General features: G+C 38.7%; 2 protein-coding genes and 2 long non-coding RNA genes across 5 annotated transcripts in view; all 4 read left to right on the top strand.

The window, feature by feature from the left end:
* The window catches only part of LOC309510877 (kelch-like protein 10), a 127,841-nt gene that overhangs the window by 68,821 nt on the left and 41,696 nt on the right, over positions 1-17,324 (top strand). The gene's annotated exons all lie outside the window — the stretch shown is intronic.
* On the top strand, positions 934-3,921 carry LOC309505630 (uncharacterized protein). Of its 2 annotated transcripts, XM_082179042.1 has the most exons (5): positions 934-2,270; positions 2,635-2,704; positions 3,040-3,131; positions 3,271-3,482; positions 3,802-3,921. In XM_082179042.1, the coding sequence occupies exons 1-5, from the start codon at positions 2,169-2,171 to the stop codon at positions 3,902-3,904; spliced, it is 579 nt and encodes a 192-aa protein (XP_082035168.1). In that variant the 5' UTR covers positions 934-2,168; the 3' UTR covers positions 3,905-3,921. The 2 variants fall into 2 exon arrangements, 1 of the variants encoding a protein (XP_082035168.1); XR_014208525.1 differs by lacking the exons at positions 3,271-3,482; positions 3,802-3,921 and having other exon boundaries at positions 2,635-2,752; positions 3,040-3,121.
* Positions 5,772-8,323, top strand: LOC309512930. The gene is made up of 3 exons (XR_014211225.1): positions 5,772-5,864; positions 6,963-7,159; positions 7,356-8,323. It is a non-coding gene; the product is annotated as an uncharacterized lncRNA (long non-coding RNA).
* Positions 9,263-15,850, top strand: LOC309497562. The gene is made up of 2 exons (XR_014205610.1): positions 9,263-15,018; positions 15,188-15,850. It is a non-coding gene; the product is annotated as an uncharacterized lncRNA (long non-coding RNA).

The raw sequence follows: 17,324 nt of genomic DNA, 5'->3' as shown, positions 1-17,324 counted from the left end.
GGCCGTAAAACACAGAGAAGTGACATTGGGGATGGAGAAACACACCCAGATTAGCTTCGGTTAAACAGGCGTATGATAATTTGGGTAAATGTGTAAGCTAGATTTATGCCTATTTTTTCACATCTTCATGGACACAACAATGATTTCCCCTGAAGTCCACTGAGCGCGTAGCCTGGGTTTCCCGATGCTGCCTTGCTCGCAGCGCGATTTTATTCACGCTGCAAGGCAGCCTGGACACCATGGACCAGATTTTCCCCTGAAAAAGGGAACCAATCACAGAACGGGGAGGGAGCAGCAAGACGATGACGACACCGAAGCAGTTTGTTTATATCTATGGATCCAACATGGCATCAGACTCGACGTTACCTCTACCCTCATGTTTATCTTGCACAAACGGTAATATTCGCTAAACGCCATCGTGTACAAATAAATCTTTGACCCATCGTCTTTTTCCTCGTCGAATTTCTGTCACTCTACATATGTCATCTGGTATAATTGAAACGATTGGCTATGAGCTACGTACAGGCGCATTTGATAGACATTCATAGCGCCCAATAAACGGCTCTGGGCATTCGTAAACCACGCCTCAAATACGAGAAAATGAACATGTGGTTCCCAGACCAAGTCTCAAATGAGACTTGGTCTGACGTTAGCCAGGCTACTGAGCGCGGGTGCAAAATAGGAATGATACATGCATCGGTGTACAAAGTCAATTGTGCTGGGTGCAAGATAGGGCCCGTAGTGTCATATCACCCAGCCCTAACATGCAGTAATGCTTTAAACACATTTGACAAGCTAGTTGATCAAAATAAACAACCGGTCAAGACTGATTGGCTTACGCTATTTTCCCACTTGTCTCTGCTCTTTTATTCTTTCACGTTAACTGAAGTGAATAATGCACTATTTTACCTAGGGGTGTCAAAATTAATCGTTTCTACGATGCATCGCGATGCAGACAAGGACGATTCGGTATCGGTTCAGTAATAGACCATAACCGGTTATAATGTACTGACGCTTTTCTTACGTCATTTGTCGGGTACGTGCTTTGTTGCGGTAGCATACAATGGCAGAGGGAGGTGAGACGCGAGTGAGAGAAAATTAAAAATGCTCCAACTACTTTAAAAGCCAACATCTGGGCACATTTCGGCTTTTATGAACAACGTGGTAAGCACAACCTGCAGAAGACGCGCTGTGTGCGCTCATGTCACGCACAAATAGAATATGCAGGAGGTAATACCACTAACTTGATAAACCACGTTAGCCGTTTTCACCCCGAGCTGTTATCGCCCGGCAGAGTCTGACTGCTTAGAGTAAGTGGATGAGCTCCGTAACCCGAATCCGCAGCCAAAAACAAATCACCCACCCGCCCCAATAACTTTCTCTGATTTAAGTATCCGCACCCGATGGTCAAATTACAATTATTCTGTGTTGTTACGCGTGATTATAAATGGATGATCATCACTTTAAACAGCGGACTCGGCGACGGTTGATGCGCGCATCTTTAATGGTAACATAATACACTGCTTAATGAGCGCTGCTTTTAAATGAACATTTCTTTAAAACAAAATTTATTTGACAGATTTTCCTTTTCTTAGTGTCATAAACAAGCTTTAATCCCTTGAAACTTAAACTGGAATGTCACTTTTTCTGTCACTGCAACTTCCCGAACAAGCGAGCACATGCGGTGCATCGTGATGCATCGTGATATCGAATTGAACCGGATCGATGACATAATAATCATAATCGAACCGAACCGTGAGACCAGTGTCGGTTCACACCCCTAATTTTAACTTTAATCAACAAGTAGAATTGATCATGACATTCTCACCTTATTCCAAAAAAAAAAAAAAAAAAAAATCACTGATCTAATGCTGAGCTAGTGAATGTCTGAACTAGTTGATGCACAAAATCAATACCCTGATAAAGAGGTTGACTGGCAAAAAGTATTTTATGTATTTTGAAAATACAAAAATACTCATCTTAAATGTATTTAAATACAAATTACATTTGATTTTTTCCAAAGGCTTTAAAATACAAAATAGTATTTTGTATTTCAAATACGTATTTTAAATACATGTATCTGAAATACTGCCCATCCCTGACTGTCTGTTTGTATCTGTCTGTCTGTCTGTCTGTCTGTCTGTCTGTCTGTATCTGACTGCATTGCAATGGCCACCAAGCATAAACTTGATTCAAAGGATCCCCACTACCAAGAGGGGAGACGCATGGCTCTGGAGCTGAAACATGAACACATTCTAGCTGAAGCCAAGGTTAGAGTTTTTGTACACCTCAATCATTTTATAACAAACATAACAAATTAAAGTAAAATGTGATGAGGAATATGTAAGAATGATGAGTGCAGAAGATTTAATACAGGTATATTGCATGATGCATCCTGCCATGCTCTGTGACATGTGTTAATAAGGGAATATAATAATAATAATAATAATAGTATATGCAGTTCCATCCCTCTGAGTTACAGATACTTGGAGAATCTATTCCAAGGCTCATTTAAGCTGTTCAACACCTTACTAACACCCTATGTTGTGTTTTCCTTTCACAAGTTACCTGCCTTTTGGTTACCTTACTTTTATCAACATCAGTCTTACAAGAAATATTCACTCCAATACACAGAGAGCAGCTGATGAGAGGAAACGTATACGAGACCCTCCACACACCTCTAAAAGGGACTCTGTAGGACGTGGTAAGCCGAGGGGGAGGCGAGGAGGGCGACGCCAAGCCTCCGCCACAGGTTATATCTGAATTATTTGACATTTGTAGGAATTTACTATGACAATGTTGGACCAACTCAAATTAGAACACTGTAATTGTTTATTGAGTTTAAAATATTCAAATATCTAAAAAGACATTAAAAAGTAGATAAACCTTTCAGTGACGCTATTGTAGAAGATATTTCCAAGTACTTAACAAAAAAATTTCTGATTTCATAAATTATTTAGTATATAGTTTGAAAAGAAGAACAAGAATAGAGTGTGATAGCCTAACTTTTTTCTTATTCTTCTATGTGCTGTTTTACAGCCACATACCCCACGGTTGAGTGCTCCCTGTCATCCAGTGTGGAGGTTCCACTTACTGCAACCTCAACAAAACTAAATCCTCAAAATGTAAATGTAATTTGGTAATTCACAGTGATGAATTTATGCATGTACAGTATAAAAAAAGTGTTCATTCTAATACTGATCATTTGACTTTTAATTGTTCCTTATCTAAATGATCCCTTACTGCTTTATTTTTGGATTTTCTTTACAGAAAAAAAATATGGAGAGGCTCTCTGATATTTTGGCGTCATGTCCTCCTGCTGCTCAGCCTCAAAGTAGCTCTGCATCATCATGGTCTTTTCGGCAGCAGAAAGCCTCAGAGCGCTGGAAGGAAGCAAGACCATACCACCTAAAATGCCTTATTTCAAAAGAGGCTGTTGGTCATCCCCTGTGTTGCCTTTGCAACGAGCCTGCTGTTATTAGGTTGGTTTTCATTAATACCAAACTTCAATTACCCAGGGTGGGTTTGCTGAGTGCCCTGCTTCATAGGCTAAGATACATGTCTTTTGGGATGGGAGAAGACTTAGATACCCAGATGAAAAACACATTAATGAGAAAAGTAAATCTAGGACCTTCTTGCTGTGAGGTGACAATGCTAAACACTGAGCCACTATGCAATCCTTTACAATAAAATCGAACCTAGTAAAAGTGAAATAGCTTAAATAGAGTGTACAGTACTTTATATAAGTTATTCACCTGAAATAATGTATTATATTATAATATTGTTTTATTTTCTCCTTAGGTGCAGAGAGTGTCTTCCTGAGGAGTGGTTCTGTGGGGACTGTGATGTATTGCATCACAAAACACATCCACTCCACAACAGGGAATGCGTTTGCCAACTGTGAAGGTGCCAGACTGCTCCTGTGGAGGCACAAACTTCACTGTGTTACCAGGCAAACCAGTGATTTTAATTACCATCAATGGTAAAAAAAAAAATATATATATATATATTAGTGGTGGGCCGTTATCGGCGTTAACGTGCTGCGTTAACGCGAGACTCTTATCGCGCGATAAAAAAAATATCGCCGTTAATCTATTCTCCAAATTGGGTTGGGAGATGGCTCTATACTACACAAGCTATGATGACGCAATCTACCCGCGGCCGCGAGGTAAACCCGGCTGCAACGCGTATTCGTCGTCATCTTAAGTAAACACAGCTGAAAGTGAAAGCTGGTGAAAAAGATCGGTGCAACATCCATTATTTGGACTTGGTACGGGTTTAAGCCGTCAGACGAGCAGCAGCAAACTATATACAGAGTGTGTGGGGTAACAGTTCGGTAAGTTAACACACGACTAATCCGTTCGACCACCTCAAATTCAAAACAAAACATGATATCACTGAATAGAGCCCTGCACGGGCCTCAAATCTAGGCCCGAGCCCGGCCCTGGCCCGAGACGCTCAGGCCCTAGCCCGACCCGTGTCCGACAGCTCATCAGAATTATCAGCCCGAGTCCGACCCGAGCCCGTTTTTTTTTTTTTTTGTTTGTTTTTTTACAGCGGCAGCCTGCCCTATTTGCAGCCATTAAAATATGTCCGTTATGTTTCTTTTCTTTTCATTTCTTTATTAAGTTAATTTAGACAAATGTTTGGAGCATTAAAAAAAATAAAATAAATGACGACCAAGCAAGCCGAGCCAACAGCGAGTAAAACATGTTTGATCAATTTAGCCTCTCAAATCAACGCTAATACTTTACTTGGCTACAATAAAATCCATAGATATAAAACACTTCAAGCATATCACACAGACAGTTAGTTCAATGTTTATTTATTAAACCACAGTGACTAAATGTTTTTTTGAAATACTGAGGCAGGCTCAGGCTGCTCGCAACAGCGCTCGCAAACGAAATGAGCAATAGCCAATCTAAACAAATTAAATAAAATAAATTGGAGAGAGTACTGTGTCTCAAATATGGCCGTGGGAGGTTCATGGCAGTGGTATGTCTGTTTTTAGATGCTTCACAGGAATTTATTTACAGTTCTGCTTTATAGAGTATACTGAACTAAGGCATGCATGTTACATATTGAGTGTTGTAATATTAATTTAGTTTAATTTAGTTCCCCCCAAAATGTTACACACTGGACAATTTGTTTCCCATGTCAGTCTACATTATAATATTCACATACTTCAATAACTGCAGCTTTGCTTTTCAATTTTTTGGTGCTATAATTTTTTTTCTTGTTGAAGAGTTCTGTCAAAAACCTCTGCCTCTGTACTTCATGTCTTTCTAGACAGCAGCGAGTTTCGCCATCGCCTTCGAAGGAAGCTGGCAGAAGACAAAAAACTCATTCTTCAGGAGATACAGTAACAGAAATACAATGATCTTGTACTAGAATCGGCAACAACCATTGACGTAGCTGTGGTGGAGCATTCCCTAATTGGAGAGAGTACTGTGTCTCAAATATGGCCGTGGGAGGTTCATGGCAGTGGTATGTCTGTTTTAAGATGCTTCACAGGAATTTATTTACAGTTCTGCTTTATAGAGTATACTGAACTAAGGCATGCATGTTACATATTGAGTGTTGTAATATTAATTTAGTTTAATGGTGTATTTTCAGTTTTCTTATGTATCAATTGATAAAAAAAAAAGTCAATGTTTTAGTGATTATGCAAGATTGTCTCATGTATACATATAACTGTTATTGATTCTTAGCAAACATTTCGATCAAGAAACGAGTGCACGACCAAGTGATGTTAACAAGGCGACCGCATGAGGAAACAAGCGTTTTGGTGTTGGAGATGGCACAACACTGCACGTGGTTGCAGAGCCTGGCAATGGTTCTCAAGAACAAGTTGGCTGAGGAGGGTAAGTTTAATTAAAACCCTGTCCATCTAATGTGTTTAAAAAAAACATACAAAAAAACACATCAGTCACAGAACTTGGATGGAGTAGAACGGTTATGGCTCTCTTTGCCGTGGTCCTTTGGGATATACATAAAAAATGGGGATTAAAGTTGTTACTGTAGCTATGGTAACAAGTCAGTAAGGCTATACAGATTCACATTTGCTTGAAAGATGTGCAGATTTGTTGTACTATGTCTGTTACTGGAAAGCGGAAATGAACAAAAGAATTTGAACATTGGAATTTGTGTCCTGGTGTGTTACATGGGGTTAGCATAACATCAAGATTAATCTTATTATTATCTCCTCCAGTCAACATAGAAAACCTTGCTGGTCAGCAAGTAACAAAATGTGTTACTTCAGCACAACTGTAGTGAAGAAGAAAACTGTTAACTTAAAACAGCTATCAGACATATATATGCTGCTTTGGGCCTCCCTCCATAAAGTCACCTCAGTGAGCCATGTTGCCTTAAGTTGTTTTATACAGAAGCTAGCCTGGTCCCATGTCAGCGATACACATAAAAATGCCAATTATCCTGCTATGTAGATTTGAATTGGTGATATCTTTTTACTCCATTTAAGTTATTTGGCCCAAACATAAAAGATCACATTCATCTAATCTTTCCTAATGATCCGCTAGCATAAGCAAGCCGTCAAAAAACGCGTCTCTGTAGGCAGCCTAGGCTCTGAGATCTGCACACAAAAACAATTGCACTCACCACCACTCAAAACCAATCACGGCGGGTGTTGTGAGGTTTTGCGCTCGTGCAAGGCTGCCTATGACGGCTGCACGCGAAAACCTCACAACACCCACCCCTGTCGGTGATTGGTTGGAACACTATTTGTTTTGGTTTTGAGTGGTGGTGAGTGCAATTGTTTTTGTGTGCAGATCTCAGAGCCTAGGCTGCCTACAGAGACGCGTTTTTTGACGGCTTGCTTATGCTAGCGGATCATTAGGAAAGATTAGATGAATGTGATCTTTTATGTTTGGGCCTGAAATCACTGATACAACCTTTAATATAGTTTGTCTTTAATGTAATCTCGTTTGTATTTTGAGACGTAGACCAGGGAAATGAGGGACTTTGCTGTCTCTTGAGAAGAAGACTGTCAGAGGTGTCAGAAAGGTTCCAAGTGGTCCTCCAACAGTACAAGACTGCCTTAGGTCCTGAGGCCTCTGTCCTTCTACATGTTGAAGAGGAAGATCAAAGTGGCCTCAGTAGTCCAGACACCAGTGAGGATGAAGAGGAAAACACAATTTAGGTAATTTATTTATTATTATTATTATTATTATGTTTGTTTGTTTGTTTGTTTTTTGGAATAACCCCCTGTTACTGTTATTCTTAATAATTTATTTGTGTGTTTTATTAATGCTTTACACACCTTACTTATTCTAAAACAGCTGAAATTCACCCTCTTATCCTAATTCTTGCTTTTTTGTTTTTCTGTATTTCCCCAGATGGAAGCTGCACGAAGGACTATGTTGAAGGAAATGGACTTGCCCTATATCTGTGTATTATTAGTATGCTGATTGATTAACCACATCAAAATCTTGTTAAAAATTCAAACTGTGTATTTAGATTTTCCAAGCAATTTAGTAAGCACATTGCACAGTTCATTGAAAATGCACAAACCTCTCAGTATAGGTGCACCAATCTTATCCAAAAATGTAAACTTTGCATGTATGATATTACCAGATGTAATTACTGGGCTCATATGATATTAGGGTAGTGTATACTCTTTTAAGAGAGACTCCCCTTAATTGTGGTGACCCTGTGACCTTTCCTTTTGCACCAACGTTAGGCCAAACTTTTGACTTGCATACAACAAATGTTATGAACCGATTTCTGTAATTTGCTGAGCAATGAATCATGTCATGTTGACCTTATGACATTCCCTGTAGCACAATCATTAGACCAGAATGTCAAATTGAATATTGTCTAATTGGGCAGATTGCCATGAAATCTTGTAAGCACATGATGACTTTGGTGACCTCATGACAATTCCTCTATCATCACATTTAGGCCTTAATGTAAAAACTCATTCTTGATTGCATTTCTCAATATTCACTTATTCTGTGGTGCAGCAGCAGTGTCTGTGTCAGTCTATGACATTTTGTTTTTCCCCAGAGGAGGCTGCCTATATGGATCACTACTTAATTGAGTGTATATAACTTGTGTAACTTTATATTACTGCAAAGATGCATTATAGTATGTAACAGAAAAATACACCGTTTTTTATTTTACGATTATAATTTATATTGTATATTATTACAGTTGACAGATGACTTAATTCTTTGTTCTGCTGGAGCTTTTTGCAAGTAAACTTAATAACCTCACATTCCAATGTTTTTAAATACAGCCTTATGGCTTGTTTGACAAATATGCATTTGGTGTATTTTTACTGGTATTGTTGTGAAAGACAAAAGATTAATATTTTGTTTTTACTTTTTCATACTTTATTGAAAAACAATATTTTGTATTTGTATAGTTGATTAAAAAAAACATCACACTGTGGAATCTTGTTTACAGATAAACTGTTTAACAGTTTAAACTCTGTTTAACATCAAACTGCATTATTAATTAATTACTTTAATGCATGTCTTTTTACTTATTTTCAAACAATCAACCTTGTTTGTAATTAAACAAGATCTATCATAATAAGTAATGTGTATCTGTTAGGTGTATATGTTACAGTTTTTCTCGATTGCTGAAACACTATAACTATGGATTTGAACTCAAATTTCAAAAACACAACACCGTTTATCAAAAAGCACACCCTTTTCCCCAAACTATAAACACTACTCCCCAGTTTTGACACATGAGTCAGATTTGTTAAACTTTCACTGCAAAACTTTACACACATTATCCATTTATCATTGCCTACACAATGTTGTAATTTAGAAAGCACTACACAAAGAGTCAAAACTGATCACACAGCAATCAGAACCTTCAACAGATCGATGAAACGGATAAGATGAGAGAGGGAGGAGAAAGGGAAAGGGCTAAGAGACAAGCAGTCTCAGATGAGATTTGTGCCAGCTCCCTAGTTGGGGTCATCCCTCTGTTCCCACAGCTCTATGTTACCACGGCCCTATGTTACCACATTTCTGAGAATTTTTTTTTACTGAAAATTTTGAAAATTAGGTTCTATGTTCCCACAACCATATGTTCCTACAGTCCTATGTTCTCTCAATATTTTTAAAATTTCAAAGATTTTTCTCAAAATGAAACTCTAAGTCAAGTAATTTTCTTACCACATTTAACCCTCCCCTGTCCCCCAAACAGTTACTGTAAGCAAGAAGCGCCAAGTCACCAAAAGGTCAGGAGAAATCTGTCAGGAACTCTATGATCCCTGTGATAGAAATTTAACATTTAGATGTGTTCTTTTACTCTTAGATGTGTTTTTACTTATAGACGTGTACAACTTGTATTAACATCTTTTACTTTATTTTTACTCATAAGCATTTAAAGAAATATAATCATATAAGCTAAAGCACGTTATTAAAGATATGTAATCAAGTGTTAGAAAGGCATAAGTTAATACAAGCTTGCAGGGACAAAATGTTCTGAGTTATAGGAGACTGAGTAGCACAGAGTGTACTTCAAATGACCTTTTGTACTTCAAGTGTCCTTTTGTGTGCTCCAAGTGTGAAAAGTATGTGTGCAGCGTTGATCGAAATAAAGATAGACAAAAGGTGTGAATTTGAGCAGCAGCTAAAAACAGGAACTTGTAGTAGGCATGGTATTGTTCTGTCTAGATATAATTTATGCCAGACAAAAGATCTTGAACAAGATGTTTCCTTTTAAGGTAAGCGATCTTTTGAGACAGCTGAAGCCTACCCAGGATGTGTTAGGGGTATATAACCTCGGCAAGGGAACTAACCCTTGGCCTTCTCATAGCAGATGCTCTCTGTATGTGAATGCCAATTTCTTGCAAGAAATAAAGCTGATCTTTGTTAACCTTTGAGATATCCTACTGTCTTACAATTATTGAGAAAAGTTGAGAAAAGAATTTCCACAACAAATGGCGACGAGGATTGGGAATCGCAAAGCTGATGACCTCCGTGGACGAAGCAATTGATTGAACATCCCAAAGACAAGAAGTCTCTGGCTCCGATACCCCAACGCTAAAAATGCAAGGGACGGGAGAATTGTGGACACCACGGCAGGCCTAGGTGGACGCGATCCCGAATAAAAGAACCAAGCTGCAAAAAGCACGGTGAGAGAAAATTATTTACGTGGTAAATAAGAAAATTATTTGCGTATTTTTCCTAAAAGGGTCAGGGTTTTGGAATAAGCCTGAAAGTAATTTCCAAACAGGGTTTGAGAATAAGCCTGATAGTAATTTCTCAAATGCCATGTGTTAATTGTTTTCCCAGAAGGGCCAGAGTTTGAGAATAAGCCTGATAGTAATTTCTCAAACGTCCAGACAAGGTGCTGTTTGAAATAAGCCTGATAGTAATTTTCGAACATTTAAGAAGGCACTTGTTTGGGAAAAAGACCTAGCATCGACGGATGTGGGCATTTTGAAAGTCCTAGATTGATGAATTTAGGCAGGCGTGGTGGCCACGCTGGGGGAAAGAATTAACACAGTGAATATAGTGCGTGGTGACCACGCGGGGAAAGGATTTAAATACGCAAATATAAATACTGAAGAATTTAAATACGCAAATACAAATACTGTTGAGTAAAATTAGTGCAAAAATGGGTAATGTTAATGATAAAGAATTGGAGACAGTGGATTTCTCAAAAGGGAATTATTGTTCCATGACCAAGAAAAATGGAACACAGTTAAATTGTACGGATTTAATGTCTGTTTAATGTCTGAGTGTAAGCCATCTGCAAAAGACAAAGGAAAATTGGACAAAAACAAGTCCAAAAAGAAAGGAAGAAAATATAATTATGACTTTGATGGTCGAATTATAGATGTATGGTTAAATGAGGCAATTACCAGACAAAGAAAACAGATAAATGTAGCATTAGCAACCATTAGAGAGTGCAATGAGAGACAAAGCCAGAAAGAGGAAGCCAGAAAAAACTTTACTAAGCTCTGTTTCTAATTCTTCCGAGGAAATGAGATGCATGAAAACCCGCCTGGGTGAGGACGACCGCTGTCTGGCTCCCTACTCCCCCTACCAAGCACCACCAACAGTGGCCCTCCATGAACCACAAAGACAACCAGGAGCAATGGGAGGTCAAGATCAAGACAAAGACAAAGAAGAAGAGGGAACGAGTCTGCAAGCAAGACCACCAAGACACCCTGAACATCGAAGCCTGCTAGGTTCGATCACCCTGCCCTTTGCTCCTCCAGACTACACTCCTCCATCTGCAAAATTCGTAAATGTTCACCAACCCAAAGAGAAGCACAGGCCAGACAATCAAAGATAAGTACGTATGAAGAATATCTGAAAATTGTTTTTTTCTGGACGGTCTGGACCCTGAAATAGGGAAAAAGGTCAAGCGTCTGGAAGAAATCCGACGACACGCAACGCATCAACAACAGCTGCTGAGAGACCAAGCCAAGAACAAACAGAAAAAGATTGACAAAGACACTCAACTGGCTCTGCTGAAGATGGGGTGGAAGAGGACGTGGAATGGGTGACCGACCCGCAATGGACCCTGAAGTTTGTTATAATTGTGGGCGAAAAGGACACTGGAGAAATGACTGTCCGGATCCTCCAAAGAACAGAGGATTCCAACAGCCACCAAAGCCACAAGGAGATTGAAAGAAGGAGGGGGAGGGGAGCGACGGTGAAGGGTCTGACTCCCAGGTGGTAAATATGTTTAATCTTATCTCTTTTTCTGCTCCTTGCAATGAAGAAAATATGCTTGCTGTTTCTTGCAATGAAGAAAATTCGCTTGCTGATACTGAACGAATGTATAAAGCATTTGCAAAATTACCAATGATTGATATCAGTATCGAGGGTAGGAAAATTAAGTTCTAAATTGACAGTGGAGTGAAGAACTCAGCAATTAAAAATGAACAATTGCCTGATTTAATTGTATTATCTGGAAAATGGGCAACCTCCAGAAGTGCCACAGGGCATCTGGTAAAGGAACCATATACAGCAGATTTGTCTTGTCAGATTGGTGATCACTCATTTTCTAATGCTTTTCTTGTAACTACTACCTGTCCTTGTAATCTTCTGGGAAGAGATTTGATGTGTAAACTGAAGCTGAACTTGTATTGTGATGACAGTGGCCTCACTGCTGATATGAGCATGGTGCGAATGCCAACTGAAACATTATATGTTTTTGAATGGAGCACTCCTCAGTGTGGTCTGCAAAACAAAGCCACAAATAGGATGCCTCCTGACCATGATTTCATGGAAGAAAGTGATTTGCATTGCACATGTCATGTTAGCAGTGAGCCAGATGAAATTTTTGCTGAAAAATTGTCTGAACTAGAGATTGAGGAACTGAAAACCTCAGAATTAGTTTGGTCAGATAAATGGTGTGCTGTGAAGGTTGAATTGACTGATAGCCAAGCATCACTGTATGATGTGGAGGGGGCCGTCCCTCACATCTCTTTAGCTAAACCACAGACTGCAGAGTGGAGAGAATTGGGGCTTTTTGTGAAACAATGTGACTCACTAAAAGATTGGTGGCTGACAAAATGTGTGGCCATCTGAGAGCACAGGGTTTTACAAACAGTCACTATAAGAGAAAATATTAAGGGAATCAGAACTGTTAAAGTGATGAATAAATAGTACTATATGAATTGCACGTGTTTAAATATTATACTTTTTATATGAAGGCGTCTAGAATTTGTATCCCGTTATCCCTGGGAGACAGTGTGGGAAAATGGTTTTGATCTATGAGATTCTAAGAGTCAATGGTTTACTGTATGTTTAACTAAGATACTTTTTTGTGCATTGTGCATATGAGAATGAGATTGGGTGACCAACTTTAAATATAAATTGTGATTTGACAAAAATATTGGTCACTCCATTTCATTTAAAAGGTCATTTTCTAGATTCAATAGAAACAATGTTTTCTAATTATAAACATTTGAAATCACATGCTGTCATCATCAGCGAGATAGAAATGTTTTTTATTTTTGTCCATGGATCAAAGATTGTGTGAAGATTTCCAAATCTTCTTTTAAATAGCTTATGAGCAACAACAAAAAGTGGAAAATTGAAATTGTGCAAAGAATGACAAATTGCATTTGAGAAATTAAAACGGATTCTCTCAACTGCAATTGTAGGTCTATACGATTTCTATTTAAAGTGTTTAATCTATTTGATTTTGAAAAGCTAGGTTTACGTTCACTGTGTTAAACTCAATCACATGACGACTGCATCGGACAACTGAGAATTGATATCGTAACGTTCAGACACTGTCGCAAGGGGAATGCCACAGTGTGTCTACGTTCAGTAGTTTCTGTCGTCGTCGAACTTTGTTACCGTTCATATTTGGTGGTATTCCACTCCTAATATATGTTCCCCATTCAGTTCCTAAACTGCTAAGGCAGACAAGAATGAATGAATGAATGAATGAATCTCTGGCCAGAGAGGGGGGTGTGTGGAGTGTGTGAAAGTGGGTGTGTGAATTATGGTGTTGAGAGACATAAATGATGTCAATCAAAACAGCTGTATCTACACAGGGTAAAATATGACCCAACAGGGAAGAAAATATTCCCAATAAAATAACAACCATGGATGATTTTGACTAACTATCCTGAGCTGGGTTATTGTTGTGGTAGAAATAAACAATGCCACACACGTACAGTGTATAACTTTGGGAAGGAAGAGAGCAAGCTAGCTTGCCCTGTCCACCCAATACTTAACGTTTTACTTTTTACAGGATGTCATGATGGATCTCATCGAACAGAACTGATTCTGTTCCAAATGTATAAAATATTGTCTTGTTACTGTTTAACATGAAATTTTACAGGTCTCATCGGAAAAAAGGACGACCGGCCAGACAAGCAGATGAGTCTGGCGACATGATACATGTTGTCACTAACAAAAATACTTAAGGTCTCCATTCACAGGTTGTTCTTATGGTTCACTCCACAAACAAGGTCCAGTGGACTGCGGTTGTGTTCTGAGGGAAAATCTTGCAACTATCAGCAAGGTTGCAGTGTGTGACACCTCCGTCCAAGCTTCTCACCTTAGACTACACCAACCAGCTTGAGCCAAACGCCAACCAGCCCTCAGCAACCCCAAACGCCGACACCAACGACAACGCACAGCGTCAAGTGGGGGATCAAGGAAGTGCTAGTAACTTTTCCTCCCTTGCCAACGTGGGATAAGCCCATTGCAACGTTTCGCAAAGAATCACCCTGGTGAAGATGGAACGTCCATGGGGCAACGAGATGATCAACACAGCTGGAGGAAGATGTGGACCAACTAATGCTTTAAGCTTAGTATAAGAATTAATTTTGTGTGATGTTTATTGATGTTTTATTTGTTTTAATCAAACTATACTGTAGGACTTGAGTATTTAGATCTCATGATTTGAACAATTACTGATTCATTTGAAAATATTTCAGGTACTCGTAAATTAAGAAGAGGGAAAATGTCTTAATTCTGTAGAATATAGGGACATTAAATAGGGTCATTACTGTAAAGATAATAAATAATCTAGGGACTATTTTTGAAGAAACTTGAGGGTTTTAGAACCCTAATTCAGATATCATAGATGCTAAAAAATTAATAGTGGTAATAATTGTTCTCTAATAAGGGAGGATAAGTAACTTTGCTGGACTAGGTCCGAATAGATAATTGGGTAGGTTTCTATAGCGATTGATTAATGACATGTCAGCAGCTAAGGCTATTATCATGGCAGGAGCTGGGTTGAGCTGAGTTAATTTTAAAATTAATGACATTGTTTGAAACAAGATAATACAGTTATTGATATTTGTGTTAAGGATAAAAATGAAAGTATTCTAGAACTTTTTGGTTAGATTTTATTACACAGATCCTTAAATAGATCTGACTAAGTAAAACAATCGCCTACTTGAAATAAAAGCTAGCAAAATAAGGTCAAGAAAAATGGTTAATCAGCAGTATCAGCCTGTTAAAGGCCTAATAGATCAATGTGATTCGAAATTTAGCAAAGGATAATGAAACTTGATTCAAAGTTAAAAGGCAATGTACTATGGTATGATTAGTTGTTGTTTTTTTTAAATAGAATTAGATTGCTAGAATTAGAATGTTGGGAAGAAGATGAAGTTGAGGTTACAGTGCCTGAAGATGAGGTATACGAGAACGAGAGCGAACATGAGTTTGACTAAGAAACTAAGAAAATTTACTTGTTGTAAATTACTATTATTATGGAGAAAAAATGTCAAATTTTGTGTATGTTCTTTGAATGAACAAGGGGTGGAATGTGATAGAAATTTAACATTTAGATGTGTTCTTTTACTCTTAGATGTGTTTTTACTTATAGACGTGTACAACTTGTATTAACATCTTTTACTTTATTTTTACTCATAAGCATTTAAAGAAATATAATCATATAAGCTAAAGCACGTTATTAAAGATATGTAATCAAGTGTTAGAAAAGCATAAGTTAATACAAGCTTGCAGGGACAAAATGTTCTGAGTTATAGGAGACTGAGTAGCACAGAGTGTACTTCAAATGACCTTTTGTACTTCAAGTGTCCTTTTGTGTGCTCCAAGTGTGAAAAGTATGTGTGCAGCGTTGATCGAAATAAAGATAGACAAAAGGTGTGAATTTGAGCAGCAGCTAAAAACAGGAACTTGTAGTAGGCATGGTATTGTTCTGTCTAGATATAATTTATGCCAGACAAAAGATCTTGAACAAGATGTTTCCTTTTAAGGTAAGCGATCTTTTGAGACAGCTGAAGCCTACCCAGGATGTGTTAGGGGTATATAACCTCGGCAAGGGAACTAACCCTTGGCCTTCTCATAGCAGATGCTCTCTGTATGTGAATGCCAATTTCTTGCAAGAAATAAAGCTGATCTTTGTTAACCTTTGAGATATCCTACTGTCTTACAATTATTGATAAAAGTTGAGAAAAGAATTTCCACAACATCCCACATTAGGACATTTTCAAAACTGAGTATTGTGTTCATACATTTCCCTATAATTTCAACAGCTAGTCTATACTACTACAGCTAGTCTACACTACAGCTATTCTACACTGCTACAGCTAGTTAGGGTTAGGTTTAGGGTTAGGGTAACCCTAACCCTCTGTGGGAACAAAGAGCTGTGGGCACTTAGGGCTCTGGGAACATAGGGCTGTGGGAACATAGGCACGCTCCCCCCTGTAGAGACGTGCCATTGAACTTGTTACTAAGCGTTCAAATCAGCGTCCATACTTGAAGTTCTTCCAGTTTCCAGAGTAGGGTCAGTTTTAGGGTTATAAAATTGTAGCTTTACTATACACTCACCTAAAGGATTATTAGGAACACCTGTTCAATTTCTCATTAATGCAATTATCTAATCAACCAATCACATGGCAGTTGCTTCAATGCATTTAGGGGTGTGGTCCTGGTCAAGACAATCTCCTGAACTCCAAACTGAATGTCAGAATATGGGAAAGAAAGGTGATTTAAGCAATTTTGAGCGTGGCATGGTTGTTGGTGCCAGACGGGCCGGTCTGAGTATTTCACAATCTGCTCAATTACTGGGATTTTCACGCACAACCATTACTAGGGTTTACAACGAATGGTGAGACATTCAGATGGTAGAGTCAGAATTTGGCGTAAACAGAATGAGAACATGGATCCATCATGCCTTGTTACCACTGTGCAGGCTGGTGGTGGTGGTGTAATGGTGTGTAATGGGATTTTTTCTTGGCACACTTTAGGCCCCTTAGTGGCAATTGGGCATCGTTTAAATGCCACGGCCTACCTGAGCATTGTTTCTGACCATGTCCATCCCTTTATGACCACCATGTACCCATCCTCTGATGGCTACTTCCAGCAGGATAATGCACCATGTCACAAAGCTCGAATCATTTCAAATTGGTTTCTTGAACATGACAATGAGTTCACTGTACTAAAATGGCCCCCACAGTCACCAGATCTCAACCCAATAGAGCATCTTTGGGATGTGGTGAAACGGGAGCTTCGTGCCCTGGATGTGCATCCCACAAATCTCCATCAACTGCAAGAGGCTATCCTATCAATATGGGCCAACATTTCTAAAGAATGCTTTCAGCACCTTGTTGAATCAATGCCACGTAGAATTAAGGCAGTTCTGAAGGCGAAAGGGGGGTCAAACACAGTATTAGTATGGTGTTCCTAATAATCCTTTAGGTGAGTGTATATATCAACAATCTCCTACAGTTGAAACATACATTATACTATATTTAAATTATCAAGATGAAAAAAATCGCGAGGCTATCAGGTCATTGAGTATATTTGACTGTTATTGTAGTTGTAGAACAACCATCAGGGCCGTCTCCAATGTACACTATTTACATTTTTTTTCCAACTGCTTGCACA

This window comes from Leuciscus leuciscus, assembly GCF_965113295.1.
Source record: "Leuciscus leuciscus genome assembly, chromosome: 1".
Classification (NCBI taxonomy): domain Eukaryota; kingdom Metazoa; phylum Chordata; class Actinopteri; order Cypriniformes; family Leuciscidae; genus Leuciscus; species Leuciscus leuciscus.
The sequence above is the reverse complement of the archived record's forward strand: the minus strand, read 5'-3'. Positions and strand labels throughout refer to the sequence as shown.

Excerpts from the sequence above, each read along its gene's own strand:
- LOC309505630 (XM_082179042.1), top strand. The coding sequence starts at position 2,169 with ATGGCCACCAAGCATAAACTTGATTCAAAGGATCCCCACTACCAAGAG. Across the intron at positions 3,132-3,270 it reads TAAATCCTCAAAATGTAAAT|AAAAAAAATATGGAGAGGCT; the intron begins GTAATTTGGTAA and ends TTTTCTTTACAG. Across the intron at positions 3,483-3,801 it reads AACGAGCCTGCTGTTATTAG|GTGCAGAGAGTGTCTTCCTG; the intron begins GTTGGTTTTCAT and ends TTTTCTCCTTAG.